The 27023-nt window shown below is 32.3% G+C and overlaps 1 protein-coding gene and 1 pseudogene across 49 annotated transcripts in view; one reads left to right on the plus strand and one right to left on the minus strand.

Moving 5' to 3' along the window:
* The window catches only part of RIMS2 (regulating synaptic membrane exocytosis 2), a 580692-nt gene that overhangs the window by 365312 nt on the left and 188357 nt on the right, over positions 1-27023 (plus strand). For 27 of the 49 annotated variants that reach the window (XM_077846873.1, XM_077846874.1, XM_077846878.1 and 24 more), the window contains 2 exons: positions 10021-10200; positions 11098-11207. In XM_077846873.1, coding sequence (XP_077702999.1) covers positions 10021-10200; positions 11098-11207 — 290 coding nt within the window. Of the gene's footprint in view, positions 1-10020; positions 10201-11097; positions 11208-12029; positions 12063-14600; positions 14670-27023 lie in introns of all 49 variants that reach the window. The other 22 variants (XM_077846876.1, XM_077846877.1, XM_077846879.1 and 19 more) reach the window with 4 other exon arrangements.
* LOC144283045 (ragulator complex protein LAMTOR5 pseudogene) lies at positions 3335-3712 on the minus strand (annotated as a pseudogene).

The raw sequence follows: 27023 nt of genomic DNA on the forward strand, positions 1-27023 counted from the left end.
TATTGGTGCTACCAGCACAGTAGAAGTTGGAAGACATGAATTTGCAGTGTGCCAACCTGAATGAACATTTTTTTTGCTTACACTATACCCAGTTGCCTAGATGTAGAGAAATCAGATTATGACATTGAACTAATTTGAGGGTTCTGATGAATGTTTGAAAGATTGGGTTAGAAGAGAATCTGAGTGTTGATATGGGAGTTGGCCAGATGATCAATCATAGTAGTCTAGGATGGATAAGGAAGAAAGGCAAAAGGAGTGATAAATACTGTTAGGAATTGGTGGCATCAAGGAACAAAAAGTATCAAACGAAGATCAAGTAAAGAGGCAATGAGACTATGAGACACCTGACAGAATTAATTATTGTAATCAGAATGTGAGATATTGGAGTTTAATGTTTCTGAATTTAAAGTTTCATTGGATTCTAAGATCCATGGTAATTTTGGGGCTGTGGGTAATGTGGGAACAATGTGAGGATCATTGAAGTTTTGAAGATCTTGTAGTTCAAGATTACTGAACCGTTTTCTGCATGTGCACTAAAATCTCCTAGTATTACCACAGGAATTAGGCTAAAGAAGGTGACTGACAGCCAGTTCTGAAAATTATCAATGAATAAGTCATAAAGATTGCAAGTTGGATAGATACTAGCAACCTGAATTGTTAATGGATGTTGGAGCTAAGTTGAATGCTTCAAAAATTAGAGATGTTACATAATGGAAGGAGAGTAATGGGCAGAGTGTCTCTAGGAAGCCAACTTCTGGATCTGAGGACTATGAAGTATGAAAGAACAAGCAGCTTCTGCTAATGTGAGCTACGCTGAAAGCAGAGTTTGCAAGGTTAAGCTGAATATTATTTAAGGTTAGGATATGCAGAACCCATTCTGCAGAACAAAACCATTCCTCAATGATGCAGAGAAGTTTGTTAACGATAAGGATTTTTTAAAATAATAACTAAGAGAATCAGAGGAGATTAAAATGATATAGAAGAGAGTACAGGAAATGAAGAATTTAGAGAGATCAGGGGCAACTGAGCTTTGCCCCAGAATGACAGAGATAAGATGCTTGAGTAGAAGTGATTTACCTCAAATATCCTAAATTTATCAGACCTTGTTTTGATGCCAGAACTGGACTGGTTTTAGGGCTAGAATTGAGTAAGATTCTGGGAAGAGTCTGAGCTGGGTCTACGGTAGTGCTGAGGTTTGCCATGGAGTTTGAAGAGAGCCAGTGAGTGGTCTTAACTCAGGGGATTTGGGGCCTTCATTAAGCCCCCAATTAGAAAAAGGATCCTAACAAAGTTAGCGGAGTCACGGGAGGAGGAGATTCCTGTACAGAGCATAAACTGTTTGCTTAGAGATAGATGCCTTATCCAGGAGGTTGTACTGAGAGCCCTTAGGAAATGTGATCCAGCCCAAGTAACTCATACTTTCTGAGGTACCTTCCTTTTTGTCTTAACTTCTTTGCATTGTTACCAATCTTCTCTCTTACAAGTATTTTCTTTTCCATCACAACTCACCTTCTGTTTATGTAGCTGACTGTAACCTCACTTAATGTCTTTGGACTTTTTCTTCCTTAATTATTTCTTGTTTCTCTTGCATTTCAATCTCTCTTATTTTCATGATTTTGCTTCTTCTTGAATTACTGATGAAGGCTAAGTAATATCCTCTTTCTATCCTGCCACACCTTCAAACTACTTTAAGAATGATTCATTTCTCTCTTTCTTAAGTCATGTTTCTTGAGTATGTATTTTTACATAGGCTTCCAACACTCCATCACCTCCGAAGTTTCAACCCTTGACAGTGTGACCTCTGCCTCCAGCACTTTTTAAAATTATTTTCCTCCATGGTTATTATTTGCCAAGGCTTTTATACATATTTATCTGTGTTGCCTCTTTGCACCTGCCATTATTAATCACTGCTTTTTTTTTAGTTTCTCTAATGCATTACTATCCTGGTTCTCATTCTACCTTTTGACTGTTCTCTGTCTGCTTCTCTTCTTTCCTATTTCTCATGTCCTAAACTTTTTGACTATGGGTTGACCCATATCTTATCATCTCTGTGGTTCTGACCAAAACCTCCAATAGCTGGTATAGTTCTTGGCCCATAATATGAATGCAGTAAATAGTATTGAAATAATGAATGGGGGATCCCTGGGTGGCTCAGCGGTTTGGCGCCTGCCTTTGGCTCAGGGCACGATCCTGGAGTCCCGGGATCAAGTCCCACGTCGGGCTCCTGGCATGGAGTCTGCTTATCCCTCCTCCTGTGTCTCTGCCTCTCTCTCTCTCTCTCTCTCTCTCTGTCTATCATAAGTAAATAAATTTAAAAAAAAAGAAATAATGAATGAGCCAATCAATCAATACTGAAACATTAACACTATGCAGTGACTTCTCAAACCATTTCTCCAGTACAGCTCCTTCCTTTGAAGGCCAGATTTCTTTACCTGATTGATATCAGTACAGAATATTCTTCTACTCCTCAGTTATTTAAGTTCAAAACTGCAGTTACTATCACTCCTCCCTAGAATCCTCTTATTTCTGTTAATAGATCATCATTTCATTTTGGAGGCTTGGAATTTCAGGGTTTTTTCTTTGGTTTATTTTTACATTTAACTCATATGGTGATGTCAAACATGTTTGAGAGAAAAAAAAGTCTCTGTTCTCAAAGAATTTATAGTTCAGTAAAGTTTAAACAGTAAAGTTAATGACAAAGATTGGATTGTATGACTTTTCTGACTCCTTTTAACCCTGACATTCTGTTTGTATAATTCTGTATATTGTGTATGTTCTGTGTATTGTATATTGCATATTTTGTACATTGTGGTTTATAATGTTTTCCATACTTTTGTCTCTATCTTCACCCTTGTTATTATAAGTTAGCCTTTTCCTATTCCAATTTATTCTATATACTCCTGCTGAATTCAGCTTCTTAATTCATTATTTAAAAACTACCTTTATTCAGAAAATTTAGGTCACTCTCATTAAAAATTAAACCCTATCTAAACTTCTTAGCTAGACACTTAAGATCGCTATAAACTGAGCCCATAAAAATTCTCTAATATTTTACCATATTTTGCTTTCTTTATTTCTATCATTTCCATTTGACTCTCCCCCACAACCTGATTTATAGAGCATAGCAAAAATTCTGTATGCAAAGTGACCTGGACCTGCTGCTTCAAAATGTGACTATGTGACTCCTCCTTACTAATATTTTGATAAGTCAGTCCAGAAAGTGTAAAAAATCTTACTGTAAGATGAATAGAAAAGTCCCTAATGCACTTTAAATGAATGGCCTAATTTCTGGATCTTCAATATAAGATCTTTAAGATAATTAACATAGGTAGAATTAAGTCCCTAGGTCACAGGCTGCTGGAGAATTTGACATAAGACAACAAGAGGCCTTGTGCACTGCCACTGTGATACCATCATGTTTCTGGAGAATGATATTCCCATTATCTGATTCTAGGCATACCATAGGAGTATCAGTGGGGTCAGAGGCTAACCTAGCTGCTTACTGGTCTAGAACAGAGGTCACCCACTGTGCTAATCTGACAGGATCCCACAGTAGCCCAGATTAAGTCCTTATGAATCTGTACCCAGGATCCAAACAGCGGACAGATGCTGTTTTGTGTCCTCCAAGTGCTGCCCTAGAGTCTCCTCCATCATACCCACTATCCACCTCAGCAGGAGACTCCAGGGCACATTGTGTCCCTTCTCTGCCACATGTCCCCCCATGGCTCTTTTTTGTGGTTTCTATCTGCTGAAATGTCTCAGTCTTTCCATGCATGTCATCATCTTTTCTAATATAGTCTTTAATATAACAATTATCTTATTTGAAATTCTCTGACAATTCCAACATCTGTGTCTTCTCGGAGTTTGACTCTGTTGATTGCTTTGTCTGTTGACAGTGGGCCCCATTTTTCTTGCTTTTTTGGTGTTTCTCATCATTTTTCCTTGATTATTAGACAACATATAGTGACTGAGGCAGTTAGTATTTATATCTGAAAATACGTATAACTCTTGCTCTGTGTGTGTGTGTGTGTGTGTGTGTGTGTGTGTTTGTTGAGGGAATTGATCCTCTGACTACTACCTCTGACTGTGTGATTTGTAGTGACATGAAGTGGCAGCTAAGGGCAGCTGGCAGCAGTGTGTATGAGATAACTGTCCTATATCCATTCCACTCTCCTTGTAAACCTAGCAAAACAAAGGAAGGTTGTTAGTAAATTATCCAGAGTTGATCACTGAAACTGTTGAACATAGCATTGTAGTGTGAGGACCAAGTCTCATCACATTTATACATATATTACAGTAATATATATTACAGTATACATATATTAACATATATTATACATATATTACAGTAACATTACATCACATTTATACATATATTACAATAAATAATTTGGTTCTTTAGGCATACATCTTTAAAGTGTTTGTTATTTTATGGAAAATTTGAGGACCTGGGAAGGGAAAGCATGGGAGGGGGGCCATACCCTGGTGGAATAACATTAATTTCTTACAATTGACAAAATATTGTTAAACATCCACTGAAAATGAAAATTACCTATTTAGTAAAGTAAGAATTTTATAGATTGTAGATGGTAATTATATTACTGCAGGATTTAAAAATATATATATTTAAAGATATATTAATTTGCTGCTTGTTTATTGCTACTGAGTACTTATTTGTGATTTTGTTATTTTTTGAAGTAAAAATTAAAATTAAATAACAATGAAAATTTATAATTTGTAATTTTCATTTATAAATATTTAATAAAATACTCAAAATATTGTTGAGTGTCAAAATATCCTCAAGACACTTATATCTTATATATTTCTTGTGTGCATATTTAATAATACAATATATCTTTATTTTTCAGTATTGTATTTGTCCCTAATTTCCTTCAGGAAATTGAGATATTTAATCTTTTCTTCTGTTATCTCCTATAAGAATTATTTCTCAGAAAACACTTCTCTAGATATGAGATCACTTTACTTCTCTTTTTATTGATAAAATAGGCTTGTGGGTATAGTAATATGTTTTTCTACAGTAGAAATGTCTTGCTTTCTCACCTCACTATATGTATTATTGCTGTTTTACATCTTAGATCGTTAACTTGGCTGACACTAGATTTTGCTATTATTTTTGAATAAACTCACTTACTTTTAACTAACATACAGAATGTACACTTAAAAGAGCAGACATGTTCTGTAAGGAGATGTCCTTATGCCTAATAAATTAATCCGTCTTCCATGAAAAGAATAGAATGTTCCTATTTGTTCACAGTATCTATTTATTTATTTATCATGATTTCCATGGTGAGTATTTTGTGTTTTGCAATTCTCTTTACCTTGGAAGCAATACTAAAATAATATAAACTATGGACACCTGGGTGGCTCAGCGGTTGAGCATCTGCCTTTGGCTCAGGTGGTGATCCCGGGGTCCTGGGATCAAGTCCCACATTGGGCTCCCCATGGGTGCTTCTCCCTCTGCCTCTGTCTCTGCTTCTCTGTGTCTCTCATAAATACATAAATAAAATCTTAAAAATAAAATAAAAAATAATATAAATTAGAGCTTTTAAAAAGTTAAACTTGTACATTGTAATTTATGAACAAGAAAATTATAGAATTCAGTCATATAATTTAAATTATTTGTTATATAAATATGTATATATTTTATTAATTACCCTAAAATGCCTAATTTTAAATTTTTATCATGTATTTATTTCTTCAATTATGGCAGTTAATTCATAGAAAATCTCTAGACAATCAGTATATTTTATCAAAAGTATAATGCTTCTGCTGTTAATCAGCTTACTGTATGTATTACACAATATGGATACAAGGGAGACATTTCTTGCCTAGAGATGTACTTATTGTCCTTCAGAGATACATTGAAAAAATTTTTTTTAATTTAAGCTTTCAGCATTAGTGAAATAATTTCTTTATGAAGAGGAAAAAAGAGAATAATTCTTAAATAGCTTCACTTTTTACAAGTTTATTTTTAAAGAAAACCTGTTACATTTATTTATGACACCTTAACAATCTAAATATGAAATAAGCCTGTCTAATTTATCATAGACAGCAAGTTTTGAGCCACATTCTAGGACAATTCACTGATATCTGAATATTGCTTTGAAATTTTGCATCGTACTGGTGGTTGTCTTTCTTTCTTTCTCTCTTTCTCTCTCTCTTTCTTTCTTTCTTTCTTTCTTTCTTTCTTTCTTTCTTTCTTTTCTTTCTTTCTCTCTTTCTCTCTTTCTTTCTTCTTTCTTTCTTTCTTTCTTTCTTTCTTTCTTTCTTTCTTTCTTTCTTCTTTCTTTCTTCTCTTTTCTTTTCTTTTCTTTTCTTTTCTTTTCTTTTCTTTCTTCTTTCTTTCTTTTAGCATTCTTAGTGTTCTTTTATCGTACCTACAGAGATGCTACATTGAGCTTTTGTTGTTATGGAGTTGAATCATTGCAATGATCGAAATATAAGTGGTTATAGAAAAGAATGCCCACCACCCTATTCTTCCCTGTTACATTGCACAACTCCCTTATGCATGTAACTGAGAGTGAAACTGAATAGTAATGAAATAAGTAGAAAGCTGTGCCAGATATTTGGAAATTTAAAAAATCTATTAAGAACAACTATAGTGAAGGGGAAAATGACTCAAAATGGACAACTTCCCTAGATGATTATAAAATGATTTTTTTTTCCATAGAAATCCTCAGTTCAAATTCTCTCTGTGCTATCATAGGCTTTTAAAAGCTGAGTTGTGACAATACTGGCTCTTATTACAGTATTATCAGTGAAGGTGAATTAGCTCTGTTTGTGGAAGGGCTATTAAACAGGATCCTCTGCAAGAGCTTGCAGCTTGGAATAGCGGCCCCTAAGTAATACAGAGCAGTAATTGATATTTATCCAGGTAAATGATACATGCAAAAATCTGAACTATTTTACACATATGCTACACATATGTTACAACACGTGTTACAAAATATAAACAATCTATTGAGAAATAGAACTATGAAAGATAGTAAATCACTAGATACTATATCACTTTTGAAAACACAAGATTATTTACCTAAGAAAGATTTAAATGTATAGGTAGGTGCCTAGTTCCTAATCTTTTAAATGGCTTACTCTTTACAATCTTGTAAAACTTTTGGCCATCCTTTTTAGAAGAATGTTTTTAAATAAATAAGGTAAAAATAAATAAATAAAATAAAATGCATAAAGTAAATTACGTGGAATTACAAAGAAAACCTACTCTGAAATATAGACACCAAGTTAAGAACCCAAGGTAGACCCTAAAATAGTTTATGCCTTGCAAATACATATTTCTCACATCTCGGTTGCTACTGTTCAAAATTAATTATTTTTTTAAAGTTTTTATTTATTTATTTATTTAACAGAGAGGGCACACAAGCAGGGGGAGCACCAGAGGAAGAAGGAAAAGCAGGCTTACTATTGAGCAAGGGAGTCCATTGCAGACTCGATTTCAGGAACCTGGGATTGTGACCTGAGCTGAAGGCAGGTGCTTAAATGACTAAGCCACCCAAGTGCCCCTAAAATTAATCAAGTTCTTATCTTAAAACTAAAATTCACTAAGAATTTGGGAGGAAGTGTCAAGTTTTATATCTTAGTATCTTAAAGAACCTGCTACAAGACTGGTGTGTAAGACTTAGGCATTGCTGCTTTCAATTTTCTCAGCAATTATCTTAGTTCTTACCTATTAAGACTTATTCTTACCCAATTGTGGGAGAGAAGTCTGCATTGATCTCTCTTGTGTTATCAAAGTTTAAAATATGGTAGGTTTCCATTCCCCTTAACTATGGTGGACATTTTAGGAAATTGCTACCTTCTTCTATGGGTGAAGTGTGTGTGTGTGTGTGTGTGTGTGTGTGTGTGTGTTTGTGTGTGTGTTTTACTTATTAACGAATTTTCCTTTCACACTATGGAAATCATATAATACATATTATTTATGAATATAGAGAGAAGAAATATAAGCAAAATGTAAAACATGGACATAGTCTTCAAACAACTTTTCCCTAAAGAGAAATTTTTCTAAGAGATGTTTCCTAAAGAGTGACCTGTTTGCTTTATAACTAACAATATCCTTTTAAGGACATAACAATAAATTTGAAATAATTCTCTGGATTTCACTCACTATCATGTATTTCAATTATTTAAAATACAGTGTCAAAGAAGTAAAAGTATATATCCTAACATCTTAGTTTTCACTTGGAAAAAATTGCTTGATGAAATCAGAATAAATCAAATTTTACATAAATACATGAAAGATTAGCCTTATTTTCTGCTGGGGTCTTCATAGGCATCTCAAAAAATTTTGTCACTACATGTCATTTAATAAGATCAGTTTATTATTAAGATAATAGGAAATTTGAAAATGATGTGAAGATTAGTAATCTAAAAAAAATAGGTTTTAATGAATCTAAGACATATATATGTTCCTTTACTTCTGCTTATATACTGTGATGAAGGTATACAAAGATACGTACACTAAAAACATTTAACAAACTATTTAGCACATTTATTTCTAAAGAAAAGTGTTTTCTCTCAAATAGTTTTTCAAGAACAAAAATAGAATTTTGATTTTTTTATACTCAGGTTGCCTTTTTTATATCTCTTTGAAAGTAACTGAATATTGTATATGTATTTACACTTTGTATATGTCAGCTCTTTTGACATATTCTAGAGATATTTATATAAAAATACTTAATTTAACTCAGGAAATCAATCATATCATGGCATTTGGATTTTAAAATATTTTAAAAATTATTTGACTTATGTATTACCCTGTGAATTTAAAGTGTAAGAAAATCACATGATATATTGTAGAATAAACCCAGCATTTACTTTCTAAAGTCATCTATTCTCATGTCTGCTGGTCCAAAATTATATGCCATATAATTAATTACATGTGAGAAAGTGTATCTTTTCTTTTTTTTTTAATTGCCCACATTTTTCATTATTAAAAATAAAATTGGGCAAACTAATAGGTAAAGTAGAAGTTCTTTACATTCGTCTTGGGAGAAATGAATGCTTGTTTTTATAGTTCATAATATCTAAGCATTTCCATTTTTGTAGTTACAACTAGATGAGGAGGTCATAGTTTGATTTGAAATATAATTTGGTGGTATGTGTTATTTTGGAGCTCTCAAGCCAAAATTAGTGTTCTCAGGGTTGTCTCACAGATAGTGGGCCTGCTGTTGGAAATCATTTATCAATGACATGTTAGGTGTTAAAAGCATGCTAGATTCCAGGGATACAAAAGTCAATAATGATGGGTTCCTTAGATTTGAGTATACCTCTTTCAACAGGATTAGATTTTGATATTGGTCTTATTTATGGTCAAAGAGATCACATTGTTTCAGAACCATTATTATTTCAATCTGTTAATACATTTCTGAATTGTGTCGGTTGGCATTGCTAAAGTTCCCTGAGATAGGTGGCATAGATTGGCTGATTAACCGGTTTTCTGTGATTTTTCCTGTGACCATGTGTTTAAATATGGCTACAGCCTGCAAAATTGTGGTGTTTTCTTAAAACATTTTGATTCTCCTGTTGGAATATTGGTGCATCAATACACTATGTTTGTGCCAAAAGCCTTCTTATAGCTCAGTTGACATACTAACAAACAGCCTTAGAGGCTTTCAAATTAATGCTTATATGATTTTCTTCACTCTTTTGAAAATGTTAGGAAAAGCCATTGAATTCTTTGAAATAGACTACTTCACGTATTTCACCTGTTCCAGTTAGGGAATTCATTTTGGAAAGCAGGCAGTTTTGTTTGTCAGTGATTATAACTGAGCAACTCCTAGTATCTTCATTGGGAATTGCTGTTAAAGGCAGATTTTGGTTTCCTTAGAAATTCTGAAGAAGTTTAGTGAGAATTGCTCAGAATATGTTTTTACAAATTCAATAATTTTAAATAATGACCTTTTTCAAAATCAATTTGATGCATCATAACCAAATAGCAGAAGGGCACTAAAGATCAACTGAGCTGCTTTTTGACTAACGTTTCAGGGATTGTGAAGCAGCAGATAGACAGCCATATCACAGATCCAGATCAACAGAACAACGGCCTCTCCTAGAGCGGACCACCACCCGCTCCAGATCCACTGAGCGTCCTGATACAAACCTCATGAGGTCGATGCCTTCATTAATGACTGGAAGATCTGCCCCTCCTTCACCTGCCTTATCGAGGTGAAAGATAAATCAATCAGACTAACCTCCCCTTTGCCCCACCAGCACACCTATTTATTTTCCCAGGAGCTAAATGGTCTCTTCTATCATCTTTGGCTGATCACTAATAACAATCAATACTAACCTTTTCAGTGTCAGCACACTATTTATATTCAGCGGATATAATAGTGTGTGGCTACCATTGTAATTTGTTTTTAACTGTCCTGACCACATTTGTTTTGTGATTTCTCATTTATCAGGAGTCCTGGGTAAATCCCCCATAATGCACCTCATAACTATCATGTTCTTCTCCTACAGAATGAGAAATTGTTTGTGTCCATTAGACATCACTTTTGGGATAATCATCATAATGACAATAACTAAAACTAAATTTTTGTTTCTTTCTATCAATACTAGTATCATGTATTAACCAGTATCTTCTTTAGCTAAATTTTGAATTGTTCAGCGTTTCATTTGTAGTTTCATGAGATATTTTCTAATAAAGGGATATCTACCATAAGCCTGAGTAAAAATCTCCTTGGATCAAGGGAGGGAGGTTAGTGTTGAGAGCTGGAAATCTGGTAGAAAGAAATGTAAAACATTACGTTTTATTTTTTGAGCAACAGAACTCTCCTATTGCTTTCGTAAGGATAGAATACTAATTTACATTAATAATTCCATGGATGTTACTGTAGGATTTTGTGTGCATGTATCTGTGTATGTATGCATATGACACAACAGTAGAAACATCTTTCAAAAATCATTCAAATATCCATATTCTGTCCTACTTTCCTAACTTTTTAATCAGCAGCTAAACCTCTTTTAAAATTGCACTTGCACAGCTATCATATGAACCAAATGTATTAAAATGGTTTCATGCATCCTACTGAAAATGAACATCAATGGTGCATCTTGTAGGTCTCATCCTCGTACTGGGTCTGTCCAAACAAGCCCGTCAAGTACTCCAGTGGCAGGACGAAGGGGCCGGCAACTTCCACAACTTCCGCCAAAGGGAACATTGGAGAGAAGTAAGTTTTATTTCTAATTGTATCATGTAGGAAAGGCACATGGAAGCTAAGGTGAATCAAGATTTTTTTTACTATCTTTGTGTTAGTGTTCTTCTTTTGTTAATTGAATGCCTTAGCCACATTTGCTAGTAGTTCTATTTATAAATATATTTATAAATGTTATATATTTTGCATTTAAAATTTATAATATCTGGAGGTAAAATAACTTACCATTATTACTCTTGCACATTTTCAAACTTTGAATAAATGCATTTTAAAAAGTAAACTTAATGCTCTTAAATAAGCAGTTGGATGATATTTCTTTGCTACAACTAAGTATATGTAATTGTTGATAGTTACATAAAGTTTATTAGTAACTAGCCAAATCAATTTTCACACACTGCAAAGGACTGGTTAGCTGATGCACAACAATGGTGATCCTTCTCAAAACTGGAGTACCAGAAAAAAGGTAATCATGAATATACAAAGAAAGATGCATGTTGTACTGATATTTTTAATATTTTCAATTTTTTTATATAAGAAGCACTATTTGTTTATATACAGATGAGCATACTCCCCAATCTATAAATTCTTGGATAAAGGACCTCTAAAAGCATGGATGATAGAAAATAATAATTTTTAACCTCATTTTTTAAATGGTCCCTTTATTTAGTAACTGAATATGCTTTGCCAAAAAATACATATATATATATATATATTTAAATCACCATTTAATTTTTCTTTAATAAAGACATACATTTTGTGCCTTTGGAAATTTCTGTTGTTTTTAACCCCTGTGCTTTGGTTCCCTCTTTTGTTTTGTTTTTATTTTGTTTTTCCTAGACAATGGAGTCAAGGAGATAGAACCTTATGAAGGTCTGTACATAAAGGAGGGTTTGTTTTGTGCTGACAGCCTTTTTGGGGGGCTCTGTAGGCAAAAATAAACCCAACTGCAATTGATGTCCATCCATTGTGTAGGCTTTTATAGACAGTAAAATGATTCTGTTTTATAATTTTTGGTGAAGTATTCAACTTTTGTTTTACTTGGAAATTATAACAAGGAGTTGAATTTCTTTGATTCTGTCCAAGTAAGAATACAAAGAGTTAGTTGAGCTTCCTTTAAGATGAGAAGATAAAATGTTCTGTTTTTAAAAAATTGTAATTTACCTTTCAAGCAGAATTCTGTATATTGTGCAAGACTTTAACCAAAGATATCAATTGCAGTCTGTGTTTATGTCACTGAAGATGTACACCTAGTCTAGTGAGACTTATCATCATATATTTCATTTTGTATTTATGATGATCTTTCAATGATTAAATTTGACTTTCTGGAAAAGAAAGTTGTTGAATTAGACAGTCATTGTGGTTTGTACTTCCCACATCACTTTTTATGTTGTGCCAAGAGTGCTTACAGTATACTGAAGTTAAATATGTACAGTTTTATTATCAACACTACATTATGACTCAAGAGAAAATATTGAGTCATGATATATTGGAGTGTCATACATTTATTAAATAATAAAATTCAAAAAAAAAAAATATTAAAATTCATCTGCCAATGAAAGAATTCTGAAATTAACTTTGTAAATTTAAAGAATTATTAGGTATTTTATTTACTTATGAATTTCCAGCACATAGAATAATGCGTGGCACATTATAGGCCCACAATAAATTTTTGTTGAATGAATGCATGAAATGTTTAAAAATTGAAAGGCTACTTCAAATAGTGTATAATGTATCACTAAAATAATCTTGTCATTCTCTAGATGTTTATATTAAAATGTGTTTTATATTAAAATTTCTATAACCTATTTGTACCAAAATTTTAAGTGCACTGCATTTGAGCAGCAGTACTTTGATTGCCTTATGTAACTTGGAACAGGTTGTGTTCTTGTTAGTTACTGTATGATTTATGGACTTCTATATTGAGGTTCTTCCTATACTATGTACCATGATTTTAAACAACTCCATGATATTATGACTAATGGTCTCTTATGCTGCCTGGTAAAGAGATTACAGCAGCATTTCTGTAGTTCTCAATTATTCATATAAGAATGAATGTATATAATTTTAAAAGTGCTTTCCAGAAAGCAAGTTATGTAGTACATATGAAGTTTTTGTCTTCCCAGGACTTTTAAAGGTAGAGTTTTGACTTCATTTGTTGGCATATGAAGTCAAAAATATAATTTATGTCATAACTTTTAAAAAATCTTTTATAGCAATAGTCTGTTGAGATGTGAGTAGTTCCATTCTTTCTAATAATAAATCTACCAGGAAGTCAAGATAGAGCTGATACTGAAAGTCAGGGTTGAGGAAGTTTTTAATGGGCTTGTCAACTAATGTTCTATATACCATCTAGTTTTTGCCTCATAATGGTTTTCCTTTAATGTCCCTTTTCATTGTGATTTTTTTCTTTTTTTTTATAAGTAAGAAAAAAAGGAGAGCGTAAACCTCCTTTATCATTTCCAGTATGAGATAAAAGGATTTTCTGTTTGTTTTGTAATTGCTTGAAGGTATGGATGATTTCAGCAGTGTCTTTGTAAATGCTGATATGAAAACTTCAGCAGATACATAATTGTGTGATTTTCTTTAGCTTTAATGGAGATACAAAATATCTCTTTTAGAAGTTTTCAAAATTCTGACTGAAGTTAAAGGTGCATACCCCAAAATAGGCTATCAGTTGGTGGTCTAAATAAAATTATGTTTGAATTATGTCTTAAAAAGTTGTCAGGAGTTATAATTTAATGGCATTATTTCAAAAGCAAAGTAATGACGTGTTTATTTTTCTCACCCTGTTCAAAGGCTAAAAAATGAGCAACTCCTAGTTTAATTCCTTTTGATTTGGTTATATTTTAGTCTGTTAATTAAATTAATTCAAAACCTTGTATATGTTGGTTTTCATGCTGGTACAGTATTGGTTATCTTCTCTTTGCTTAAAAAACAGAAAAAATAGGAACAATATAAGAAAAGTATAGCATACTAAACAACTGTTAAGGCATTAATATTTTTTAATATTTTTCCTGTCTTTGATGTACTGGCATTTTGCAAAAATAAAAGTTTATAATACCATTTCTTTTTGTTCTGTAGAAGAAAATATATATAATATTATTTTTCTAAGAATATATCAAGTTTATAGACAACGTATTTTGCCAAATTTACACAGCACATACTGCAAATATTTTAAGAGTTAACAATTTCTCTTTTACAAATGAAAGCCATCATAGAAGGAGACAGTATGATACTTTATTAATAGAATACTTAATTTGCTTCCGTAACCTGTCAGAAACTCATTAAAAATAATGTTAGTCTCCTTATAATCCTTCATTGTATCATGAATAATTTGAAATTTTTTATCACGAAGAGTAACAAATATACATATCTGGTTTTATTTTTTCTTTACTTGTGCAAATACAGAAGTTAATGAAGAAACTGGGCATGTGGAAGAGCAGTGGGGACAAAAGCAGGGTGAAGAGGTCAAGGCAGGTCTGTCTATGTGTCTAAAATAAATAATGCTGTTTTAGAAGTATGATTTTTCAATTTCACATAAGACAGTGGGCTCCAAATTTATAAATGCACAGTAAAGAACAGATTGTTTTTCAGTACTGATTTTTAAATAAATTGCCTAATTCTATTGGGAAATATTACATAAGCTATCTACATAACTTACCAGGATATTTAATTTATCCATCTGAATATGTTCCTTAATATTTAAATCAAACTAAAATTATAGACTGCCTCTAATCAAACTCATAACTATCCTTTATACCAACTCTATATTCAGGTGTTTATTTATTGATAATTGAGTTCCTACTGTAGGTTACACTGAGTAGAGGTATGTTGTAGTCCTAGCCTCTTCTCTAAAGAATTTTTATTTTGTAGAGGCAAATTACAGGTAAATACAGAGCAGAGTATAAATTTCATTAAAACTTTCAGAGACTATCGCAATTTTCTTCATAATTTTTTTTCTGAAAATAGGAACAATTAACCATAGATCCTTGTTCTTCCTCCCAGTTCAATATTGCTCTAATATTTATTGACAATCATAATTTCTTACTAAAGAGTCCTCTTCCAAGTGGTGTGAAGGGCCTTCATTTTGGTGTTTTTTAAGTCCTTGTTATGTTTACATGTCATAATTTTTGCCACTTTCTTTGTCAGAATGCTCCTGAAAGGATTTTAAAATTTTAAATATTACATCAGTAAATATATTAATACATTTCTTATCAAATTTTCACTATTTTTATTTGAAACACAGAATTGAATCCTAGTCTTTTCTAAGATGTCAGTTTAAAAAAAATTTAAATGTCTAAAAATTTTTTTTTAATTTCTTTGAACAATGAAGAATAACTGCAGTCCTAATTTTATCATGTTTAGCTCATCATCACTTTTCATTCATGAACAGTAGAGTGTATTTTTTGTGCCTTATGTTCTTTCTTTTTACACTGTGTGAAAGCAATGTTTTCATGTACACTGTGGATAACAAGTATTTTCATGGATGCATTCTCTCAGTATTTATAGTGTAAGACACAAGACCTCCTAAGCTGCATTTGCTGGTTATCAGTAACTATTTTTAATATCACAAAGATGAGAATAATCATCAGAATGCATCTGATCATGAAAACAAAGGCAAATTTAGCTGCATATTTCTTGAAATGTGTAACTATCTCTGCTCTGAATATCTAATATTCTAACCACTAGAATGTCACACATCTTCAATTTTCCTGCAATGCTATGGAAATAATGTTTAGAATATACCTTAAAAAATGAATTTCATTTTAATTTGATTTAGCTGTACAATTAATGTCTTCCTATTTGCCCACTCCCATATATCTCATACTAGTCCACACGAACACTGAAATATTTTCACACTGTTCGTGAATTGGCTTCTACAGGAAAATCATTTTTTAGAAAATTGCTAGTTTGGAAGCTTCAGTGGTAGTTAATATTTTTATTTATTTTTCACTTCATTAAGATAAAGCCTGGTTGTTGAACCAGTTTGTTATTCTCAAAATTAGCTTAAACAGTGAATACATCAATTGTTAAATTAGCATAAAATCATAACCATAATCTTTCTAACTCACTATAAAATGACTCTTTATTCCTGATTTTGTTTTTATTACTTCCTCATAGGATGGGAAGGATACACTCTACTCTTGTGTTTATTAATGTGAGATGTCATGTTTAATGCATGAATTTGTTTCCCTAGTGTGTGATTTCATCTTTTGTGGTGTGCTTGACTTTTATTTGGTTGTTAATGACTTTAATTATTAACCAGTGTTGTCTGTTTTCAATGTTAAAAAGACGATGAGGGAGAAACAACAAGCCCACCTAATAATGGGAAAAAAGGCAAGTCTAATATGAAGTTAATAGTGCCTTTCTATATATTAGACACTCAGTATTGACCTTTTTGATGTGTGAATATGCTTTCTTAAATTAAATAAACATAAATATCCTAATACAATCCTATTCTATTGAAATGTATGGCATTAAAGACAGAAGTTTGGCTTTGTTGGTCATATTAAGATTCTGAGGGAAAAAACAATGGTCAAGTTATCATGCAAAAAAACAGCATAGATATTTTTCAATCTGGAAATTGTTTTAAAACGGAATGATATAAAAATACTTTAAGCAGAATTTTAAATTAGAAAATGATATGAACTTAATAATTAATTCAACAATATTAAATGAACACATAATATTTGTAGGTTTTTCATGGTTTTATACACATGAATTAATATATTGCCTAGTGAAAAAGATTATCAATTTCAATACTTCGATTTAGTTTTCTTATGATTATTGGTGACTTAACCCTATAACCCAGCACAACTGAGTTGTTGTTCTGTCAAAAACAGTAGGATTGTATATGTTTTATAGTAATTGATAATCAAATATACCCACAGGTATTGACTTAAGATGTCATCATCTTAAGATGGTCATAAAAAAAACAATGTTCTAAAATTTCTCCATATCATAATAACTTGCCCTTGTTATGGCGCCAAATTAAAAAATGAATAGGTTTTGCTTCAGTAACATTAGCTAAAATGTCCTTTAGTCTTGAATATATTCTTTCTTCCCTGTCTTCATCTGTTATAAAGTCTACAATATTCTTTGTGATATTTAATTAGCACTAAAATAATTTTATAATTTTTCTTACTGTGGAGTTTCTTACTGTGTTAATTATTCATTAACATAGCATAAAATTCCTGAAAAATGTTAGGATATCATAGGTTAAAAAGGTAAAAATAATGTAACAAAATAAAATGAAATCAAGTATTATAAAATATTAACATCTTCCATAAAACAATAAAAATGTAAATAAGCTTTCAGTGTGTATTTACATATGTGTCATTTTTATCTGTATCTTAACCTCTATGATTTTTGCTTAGTACCTATGAATGGATATGTTTACATGTACTGAAATTTATGTCAGTGTTCTGAAAAGTAGATATTTCTTCTTAAATTCAATTATTAAAGTGCAACAAGTTTTAAACATATTTGATGCCAGTTTGTATTTAAGTATGTTTAAATGTATCAAAAGAATAAGACTTCACAGGAGGTCACCACGGTAAATACTTGAACTGAACAAGTACTTTCAGCAGGTTTTTGGAGCTTTCTGAACTCTAGTTGACCCTAAATACTGTTAAATCCTTCACTGCTAAACCATTCTGCAGTCTTACTGTTCTTTTGATCTTGCATGGAAAAGTTCTACTGACAATGAGTGTTGAGTCACTCCTGCTCGTTATTAATGTATTTTTATCATTTACATAAAAATCCTCTTTACTGCAAAACATCACTATTGTTATATAGATCAATCCTTTATAGGATATTTGGACATAAAAAGAAGTTAATGAATAAAAATTTGAAAGATGAGAACTCTGTATATTTTACATGTACCAATTCACATTTTTATTTAACATAATCTTTTGATGGCCTACCTATGGTTAAGGTCTAAGCATCTAATTTTTCCTTTTGCTGTTTTCTTTTTAGAAAGACAAATTTACTCTTTGTGTTGAATTTCACAGGAAAGTTCATGAGTGAGATTAAGGTGGGAGGTTATTTTTAAATTGGCTAAAGCATATTTGTGATTGGAGAAAATATACTATTCCTTCTACTTATGTATTCAGGGTTTAAAAAAAAAAACGTAACTATGAATTTTAGCTTTAACCGTGTGTTAGAAATGGCCAAGCATTGAATTGAATGATGGATTTATCACCATCCTCTCTTCTGATTTAAAATGCTAAGGGAGGAAATAATAAAGATAAAGATAGCTTTATTCTACATCTCTCTGTGAAGTGCCCACATATCATTTTGGAAAAGACATAGTGTATGCTGCCCTTCAGTTAGTGAGATACGTGATCAGTCAGCCAGAGCATCTCCATTAACCCTGTATTGAGGTCAGATCCTTTGATAGGTGGAATTGGTTTCAGAGTTCTCAAATGACAATCATTCTAAGCCAATCCCAGCCTTCATAATCCTTGCATTTACTGGGAGAAGCAAATAATAAATAAAAGGATATATCATATCATTTCATATACTGACAAGTATGAGGAAGAAAATCCAGTCAGGATAATGAAATAGATCGTGTTCAAGAGAGTAGGCTAAATAATTCTTCATAATGGATTCTGAAAAAAAGCACTCCCATCTAGGTTATATTTGAGCAGAAGCCAAAATAAAGTGACAGAGTTACCACTTGAAGGCCTGGAAAGAAGAGTGTTCTTTGCAGAGAGAACAGCAAGAAGGAAGGCTCTGTAATGGGAGCCAGCTTGACTTGTTGAAGGAGCTGAAAGAAGTCATTTGAGTGTGACAGAGTAAGCAAGGTGAACAGTAGTAGAGGCGGTCAGAAGGGCCTGGGCCAGGTGACTCATATTATCTATCAGTCAGTGTTAGGATTTTGTTTTCACTGAGTGAAATGGGAAGATTTGATTCAAGTAATATAGTATTTCTTTTTTAAATAAAATCAGTGTCATTGCCATGTTGAGATTAACCTGAAAGAACTGAGATTAGAAATAGAGAGGCTTTTGCAATAACCCAGGAAAGAGTTGACTGTGGCTTAGCCCACAGTGACAGGGAGAGTAGGATTCTGGATGGATATTAAAATAGAGCCAACAATAGAGCCACCTGATAGGGTGAAAGAGATTCAGTAATAACATGCAGGCTTGGGGCCTACATAACTGGAAAAATATGGTGTTTCTATTAACTGATACAGGAAAAAACTTGGGAAGAATTGTTTGGCGGAAACATGAAGTGCTCAGTTTGGGATGTAAGTTCGAGATCTTCCTAGATATCTAAGGTAAGATGTCAAATAGGCAGTTTAAAGTATGGTCTGGATTTCAGGTTGGAGATTTGGATTCTTTGGGAGTTACCCTCATAAAGAGAGGGGTTTAAAACCATGAGGCTGGTTGAGATCACTGAGAGAACTGGTGTAGAAGAGGTCACGGGACTGTGCACTGAATTACTCTCATATTTAGAAGTTGACAAAATGAAGCAGCAGGAGACAGAAATGGAAGGGAAACCATGGAGCGCAGTGTCTGAGTACTTGAAGTGGAGACAGGTGAAGACAGTACTTGAAGTGGGAGAGAACTGCTGAGTGTGAAACCATCACTAGATTTAGCAAATGTGAAGTCATCATTTTAACCTTCCTGAAGAGCAGTTTTGGTGGCCTCATAAGCAGTAGAAGGCTGAGGAGAATGGATTTTTTAAAAAGAGGAGAGAAGAGGGACAATGAATATAGATACCTTTGAAAGAGTTTAGCTGTAAAGGGCAAGAAAAGAAATAAAAATCTAGAACTGAGGGGAGATATCATGGGAATGGAATGTATGCAGGATACGTGGGAAACTGCACGTTGTGTTTTGTTTTCTAAATCCAGATTGCTGGTTTGTAGATCCATCTGGCCCCAACCATCTCCCTATAGCTTACCAAGGTATCTTCTGGTATTCTGTGGCTTCGCTTCTAGATTTAGAATCAAGACTTTTAGGTTTAGAAGGAGCCTTATAAATGTTTTAATAAGACTACTTTTCTTCATTGACAAAGGAGCAGGATTCTAGAGGATAATCAGCTTTCCTCAGTCCACATAGGAGCAGATCTCTAGACTTGACTTTCAATGTATGTATTTCTATACCATACCTAAGTGGCAATCTTCTTGCATGGGTTTCAACCATTTATTTTATTTTAAATATTAGCTAATGGTTTAGCTCAATTCAACCAATATGTGCTATTATCAGCATATCGTACCAGGTGGTTATTGAAGATACAGTGACAAATCAGATGTGTTCCCTGCTTTGAGGATGTCTCAAAATAAAACAATGAGAATACAGTGAGAATAACACAACAGAGCTGCTAAAATTATTTTCTAACATGTCACTTATAAAGTGTCTTGACATTGTGATACATACAAAGAGGTAAGTTTTGAGGGATGCTGGGTAGGGTTTCAGCCTAACATATTTCTTCCACTTGTCATAGTTCATATTTTGCCATTCTCCAATGGCTTAATTATTCTAATAATATAAAGCTTTTAGGCTTTCCAGATCACTGAAATGCAAATATTTCTGTGGAGATTGGCCTTACATACAGCTCTTCATAGGAAGCAAGTTAGAGCCTATGAGTGGAAAAAGTCAGGTGCAAGGAGTGGGATGCTGCAAAATGTGGTAGAGCACTAAATACCTTGGAAAAGTGATAATGATGAATTCTGCCTTGAACTAGCCCTACTCTAGTCTATTAGTCTGCTCTGACTAATGTTACTTGCTATGTAGATATGCTATAAATTTGCTTTCTTAAATAATGTGGTATATTTAGATTGCTCAGACCAATACTTACCACATAATAAGTACCATATAAGCGTTAGCTGTTAGTACTTATATTTCTTAGTGATATCTTGCTCTGACTTTGTATTTTCAGCACACGCTCTGAAAACTTTTAAAGTAAAAGCACACCTAATGGTAAAAGTAAACCTGAACCATTTATTCAATATATATTGTTCAATAGTTTTTAGGAAATTATTCATCTTGATGCTGTTCTTGATCGCCTAGCTTACCTAAGAAACAATACCAGGGGGAATAAAACAATAGATTGCAGCATTAGTTATGGCATATGATAATACATTTGTATGTGTTTTAATCCATGTATAAAAATCAATATGCAAAAAAATCAATATGCAAATATTTAGAATACTTTCCTCTAAGAGAACTATTTAAATTATTAGTACTTTTCAAGTTTAATTGTGTTTAGAGTATTCCACTGGATGTCAATACATGCCTCTTAAGCTCTTTTCTACTCCCAGGCTTTCAGTTTCTGCTAAGGCTTTCAATATCTCCTCACCTCAGTTTCCTCTTCTGTAAAATAAAATATCCTATAGGAAGTTTTTTTATAGCAATTAAGTGTTTTTGGAATGTAGCTAATGAAATCCAAAGTCTCAGATAGTTTTGTTTCCAATTTATTGTCTGTGTTGTTACTGTTAATTTTGTTTGGTTTTGGAAACTTAACAGATACAACCTCTAATTGGTTGTTAGTGAGTCATTCACTGTGAGGATTATAGATTAAATAAACACTACCATATTACCTATCAAAAACTCATGTCCCTAAACATACAGAAGGAAAAAATATTTTATCCTTTTGAGCCTCAATGTATAGTTGCCGACATTATTTCAAACATAGATAGCCTTGTAGATAAGAAAGAAAGGAAAGAGGAAGAAGATGGGGGAAACACAGGTTACAAAGGAACCAAAAATAATAATTTTGACAGTCTCTGTAATAAATACTTACTTCTATAAGCATTCTAGAAGTTAGATAGCATTTAGGGTATGGACAGGCTTTGTTTTGCTGCCTCTGAGTATTCTTATGAATGCTTCTAGGGTAAGGAAAGTACTGTACCCATGTCTTAATTTCCAAATTTGATTTCTATCTAGATGATAATGGATTTTATATTTCTTAAGCACAGCATTCCTTGCCAACTTAAATGAATGACGATTTGACCAAAAATTATATGGAAAAGATGCAGGGATATTATTATAAAAAAGCAAGGAATTTATCATGTTTTTTAACAGGGTGAGCAATCACATCTGTATTATGGAATACTAACTCGGTGACAATGAGCAAGACGGCTTGAAAGAGAAGAGAGGAAATAGGACCATTTAGAGTATTTCAATAGTCCACTACGATGGTCTGAAACTAGAGTGAGAAGAAGAATAAATGCATTTAAAAATTTCCCTCCTCAGTAAAATCCACAGATCTAAGTGAATCAATTGTAGAAGTTAAGTACTTATAAACAAATATTTTAAAGTCTCTTTTTCTAATCTTTCCTTCCCTTCTTGGAGGCCATTTCTCCTTATTTTACTTTTCTTTCCCTCATTTTATTTCTTCTATAATTCCAAAGCCTCAGTTGGCTAATCAGATTTAGTGAAAAACCCCCTTCTACCTCATACTTTTCTGCATACTTCAACCATTATTCAAGCCATACCATCATTGACTTCCTAAATGTAATCCTAAAACCATCTTCTGTTGTTGAAAATAACGTGATCTTAGGAAGGTGATACAAGACTAGAGAAAGAACATAGGTTTTGGACGTTGGCTCAGGGCCTGACTTTACTATGTACCACTTGAAACCAACCACCTGATAGAAGGTCCTTCTTGTGTTCTATAGGATTAAATATGATGCTGAGTGTGGAAGCAATTGAAGCATACAGTACTATACAAATATAGACTTATTAAAGTAAGAATTTGTGCCCTTTGAATTGTAGCATTTGTAGGGTTAGCTACCAGGTGTGATGGAAAGTAGCTGAAATAGTTATTTTGAAGATGTGGGTTTCTTAAATGTCACTTAAAATTTCACTTCATACTTAAGTCTTCATGAGTAAAATCATTCTTCACATCATCTAATATTTATTAAATCAGTCTTTAAGCTTTCCCATCTACAAATGAAATTCACAACTGAATATTTACTCAATTCAATTTTAAAATACTCAGTGTTAGTAAAATATATATATATCCCTCTAGAGCAAATTTTTTTGTGTGTACTTGAGTGGATTCCTAGTCTGAGCTATTTGATGTATATTCTTTCAACGTAATACTTACCAATTAAATTACATTATTCATCTTTGATTTTTACTTTTTACCCTTGGGTAGTAGGTGTACAATATCATGGGCTAGCCCTTTGTACTTAAATGTCAATTTTAAGTTCATTATTACTTAACACTAAGGAGGCTAGTTTGTTTTTTAAATTATCACAGTAGTTCCTTAAAAGAAAAGACTGTCTTTAAGGTGTTCCATCAGTGGTATTTTTTATGTTTTTGTTTAATATATCTAAAACAACCTTCAGATATACTTTCAAAATTTGAACATCTTCCTGATACAAAATTAGTTTGCTAATTTCATTTTAATACTATGGCCTATAATTCCAAGAGGGCTACATGTGGGTGGCTCTTGGTATTGGTTTTTGGTGATGAATTAATGTGTCGGTAGCCAGTTCTGGTTTTTTTCTGATTTTAATTTTGTTTTAAAATAGACCTTGAGTTTCAACATAGGGTTTAATAATAGTTACATTTAGAAGTTTTGGAAAATCTTCTAGGCTCTCAATGTCCTAATTTTATCATCTCTGGTATAGGTATTCTTCCACAAAATCTGATTTATTAGGCTAGGATAATAAGAAGCAAGAACAACTTTGTAATTTTAGAGAGGGAAAAAAACTTTAAAATTTTCAAGACCAACTTCCTCACTTCAAATATAACATATAAGAGGCCAGAGAGGGTATGAAACTTGCCTAAGATTGTACACATAGTTAATGGCAGAAATGTTCCTAGAAGCTACCATTCCTGGCTCAGTCTGGTAACATTTCTATAGCATTTTTTAATCAACCATTGATAGCCTTGATCTAGGTCTTCTTTCATTGTTATATTGGCTGTCATTTATAAATTGATGGTTATGGGACTTCTTTTGTTACTGGCATATAAGTTTTCAACAAATACTTGCTAACTTCACCCTGTCAACACAAGACAAATGACTATAAATTTCTCTTCAACTAAAATGTCAATTCAAAGTGTTTATAAAGAGTAAACATGTTATGTGTTACAGTGCTTTTTGCTGACTTACAAATAGGCTGTACCATTTTCAAAACAAGCCATTTCTACTTCTACATACACAATCTTACTTCAAAATTATCATGTCTTTTATTTTGTAACATTACAAACTATCAAGTGGTGGGACAACTCTTTAAAATGACAAATGTATATAGGGTTTTAGCAAATTTGATTTTAGGAACAACTCTGTAATGCTTGTTAAGTCTTTCATATTATATTGTTGGATAACCAAAAGTGCAAGTCTTTCAAACTCAAGAAATACTGTTGTAATGAGCTTATTATTTTCCCCAAAATGGGAAAATTAGTCTGTTGGTTTTTGATACTACAGATTAATTTGAATTAAAGGGCATACAGTTCCTTTATTCCTATAACTAAAAAGGGCTTAACCAGAGTTTTGGAATTTATTAGAAAGTTTGTGTATTCTTTAAAGTTCTTCAGATTTTTCTTTCCACTACTTTCTTGATTGAAATGTAGTATCTTTATCTAGATTGCTTACCAGTCCAGAGTCCTATATTGCATCTTTAGCAGATTATTTACCAATTAGAAAATCAGGGTTTCAACTACACACGTAAGTGTAACTTTAATATTCCCAAATTAAGGAGTTTGTTTCTTCACAAGAGCTGATTTATGTTGGGCCAGAATAAAATGTCTTATTATTAATAGCATTTATTTCAGGTTTAGGAACTGGAAAACCCTTAAATTAATGCAGTTGATTGTAACAGTGTAAGTAATCAAAAATAGTAGTGTATCCCAAATCACCTATATTTGATGTTGCAATATAGCATATTCTCCATTTTGATAGTGATTTCATCTTCATAGTTATGTTTTGCTTAGGTTAATATTTTAAAATATTAGTATTCCATTATTTATGACCAAAGGTGGATAAGGCACCAAAGAATTTTGTATGGCATGGTGAAACTTAATGGAGATTAAAATGTGTATTGATAGTAACCAGCTACTTATAATATAGCTTTAGAAACATGTGAATAAAAAACAGGCAAGTGTATACTTAAGTATTTATGAATGCTGCTATGAGATTAAGTACGGATCAATTAGTCTTACAAGGCCCTACATGATCTGTACTTCCCCATCCCATTTCATTACCTCTTTAACCTCATCTTATACTACTTTCCCCGTCATTCACTCTGTTCCAGTCACAGAGATCTCCATGCTTTTCTAGAACGTGTCAGATCTGCTCTTACCTTAGGACATTTGCATGTGCTGTTTTTCTGATTGTAATGCCTTCTCCCCAAATAACCATATGGCTAACTCCCTTACTTCTCCAAGTTCTTTACTCAAAACTTGTCTTCTTAGTGAGGCTATCCACGTCTAACTTATTTAAATGTTTGTCACACTCTGGACATTTGATTTTTTTCCTTAACCTACTTCATGTTTGCCTTCTTAGCACTTACCAATATCTAAGTCACAAAACGTTTTACTTGTTTATCTTATTTAATCTCTTTCTTCCACTAGAATATAAACTTTATGAGAAAATGGGGGTTTCTTTTCTGTTTTGTTAGTGGTAATATATTCCCAGTGCGTAGGCATGCCTGAATTATAGTAGGTACTGAATATATATTTGTTGAATTTAAACATATTATACACTATTACAAATAATTCTGAATAATCTTAGATAAGCCAAATAACTCATATTCAATGACACCCAACTGTTAATAGTTTCCATTGAAATAATTTCCCCACAGCACATAAATTTTTCTGTTACTTAATGAAAGTGTTAAATGTGGTAACAAAAAACTGGTCTTATCATATATCTTATATCATATATCTATATCATATATCTTATCATATATTAAGATGTATTTATAGATTCTCTCTTGGTATGTGTGGAAGTCTGCATTTTGATTCCAAATAAACATTTTATTGCACCATAACACAATGTTTAGCAAAATGTTTATTTCTAAAATAAATTAGTATTATTTAATATCAACTAAGAAAAAACTTTATTTGCCAAGGCATTTTAATTATATTTTCTTCATGTCTTAGCCCCATTCATTTTATTGAAAATAAATTTTGGAGTTTACGGAAATAAATTTTAGTGCTCTGGATTTTGAAACCTATAAAAAAATTCAATTGTCACATTGCTGTATTTAAAATATTGACTACTAAACATATATAGGAAAACATAGGGGGGAAACCTAAAAGATAATTAAGTTCCTGAAGCATATTTAGGTTCTCATTACACACATTATCTATACTTCTGACAAGCTCTGATTATTGTTTTTTGGTTTGTACTAGAAGTTACATGGGAAGACCAGCAGAAAAAGGTGAATGGTACAATAAGTGATGACAAACCATTGCCGAAAAAGAAACACCAATCTGAGCCAGGTTTGTCAGGGTTTGGAAAAACACTGAAAGCATGAGACTATAAGTATTGCATTTCATGCTTTTTAAATGTGTGTGTGCTTGTTGTACCTCATTTTTCTCATTTTGGTGTGAACTTTATAGTGTGTAGAGCCTACTTAAATTAGAATGGTGAACAATTTATTTCAAGATATGTGTAGAAAATGAATTCTACATATTTTGGAAAAAAATACTTTTTTTGTTATCAAGAATACTTCTACAGGAGAAAAATTGACTAATTTAAGCACAAATGGTCATTTATATATCTGGTTGTTTTGAATCAAATTAAAGTACCTTAATGGAAAGGCATCACAATATATAATTAAATATGATATATGTAATTAAAAGTAATATATGTAATCAAAGTACTTTAATGGAGAGAAATTACTTGATTCCTTAAAAAGTACTATAC

Source organism: Canis aureus, chromosome 14 (genome assembly GCF_053574225.1).
Source record: "Canis aureus isolate CA01 chromosome 14, VMU_Caureus_v.1.0, whole genome shotgun sequence".
NCBI lineage: Eukaryota > Metazoa > Chordata > Mammalia > Carnivora > Canidae > Canis > Canis aureus.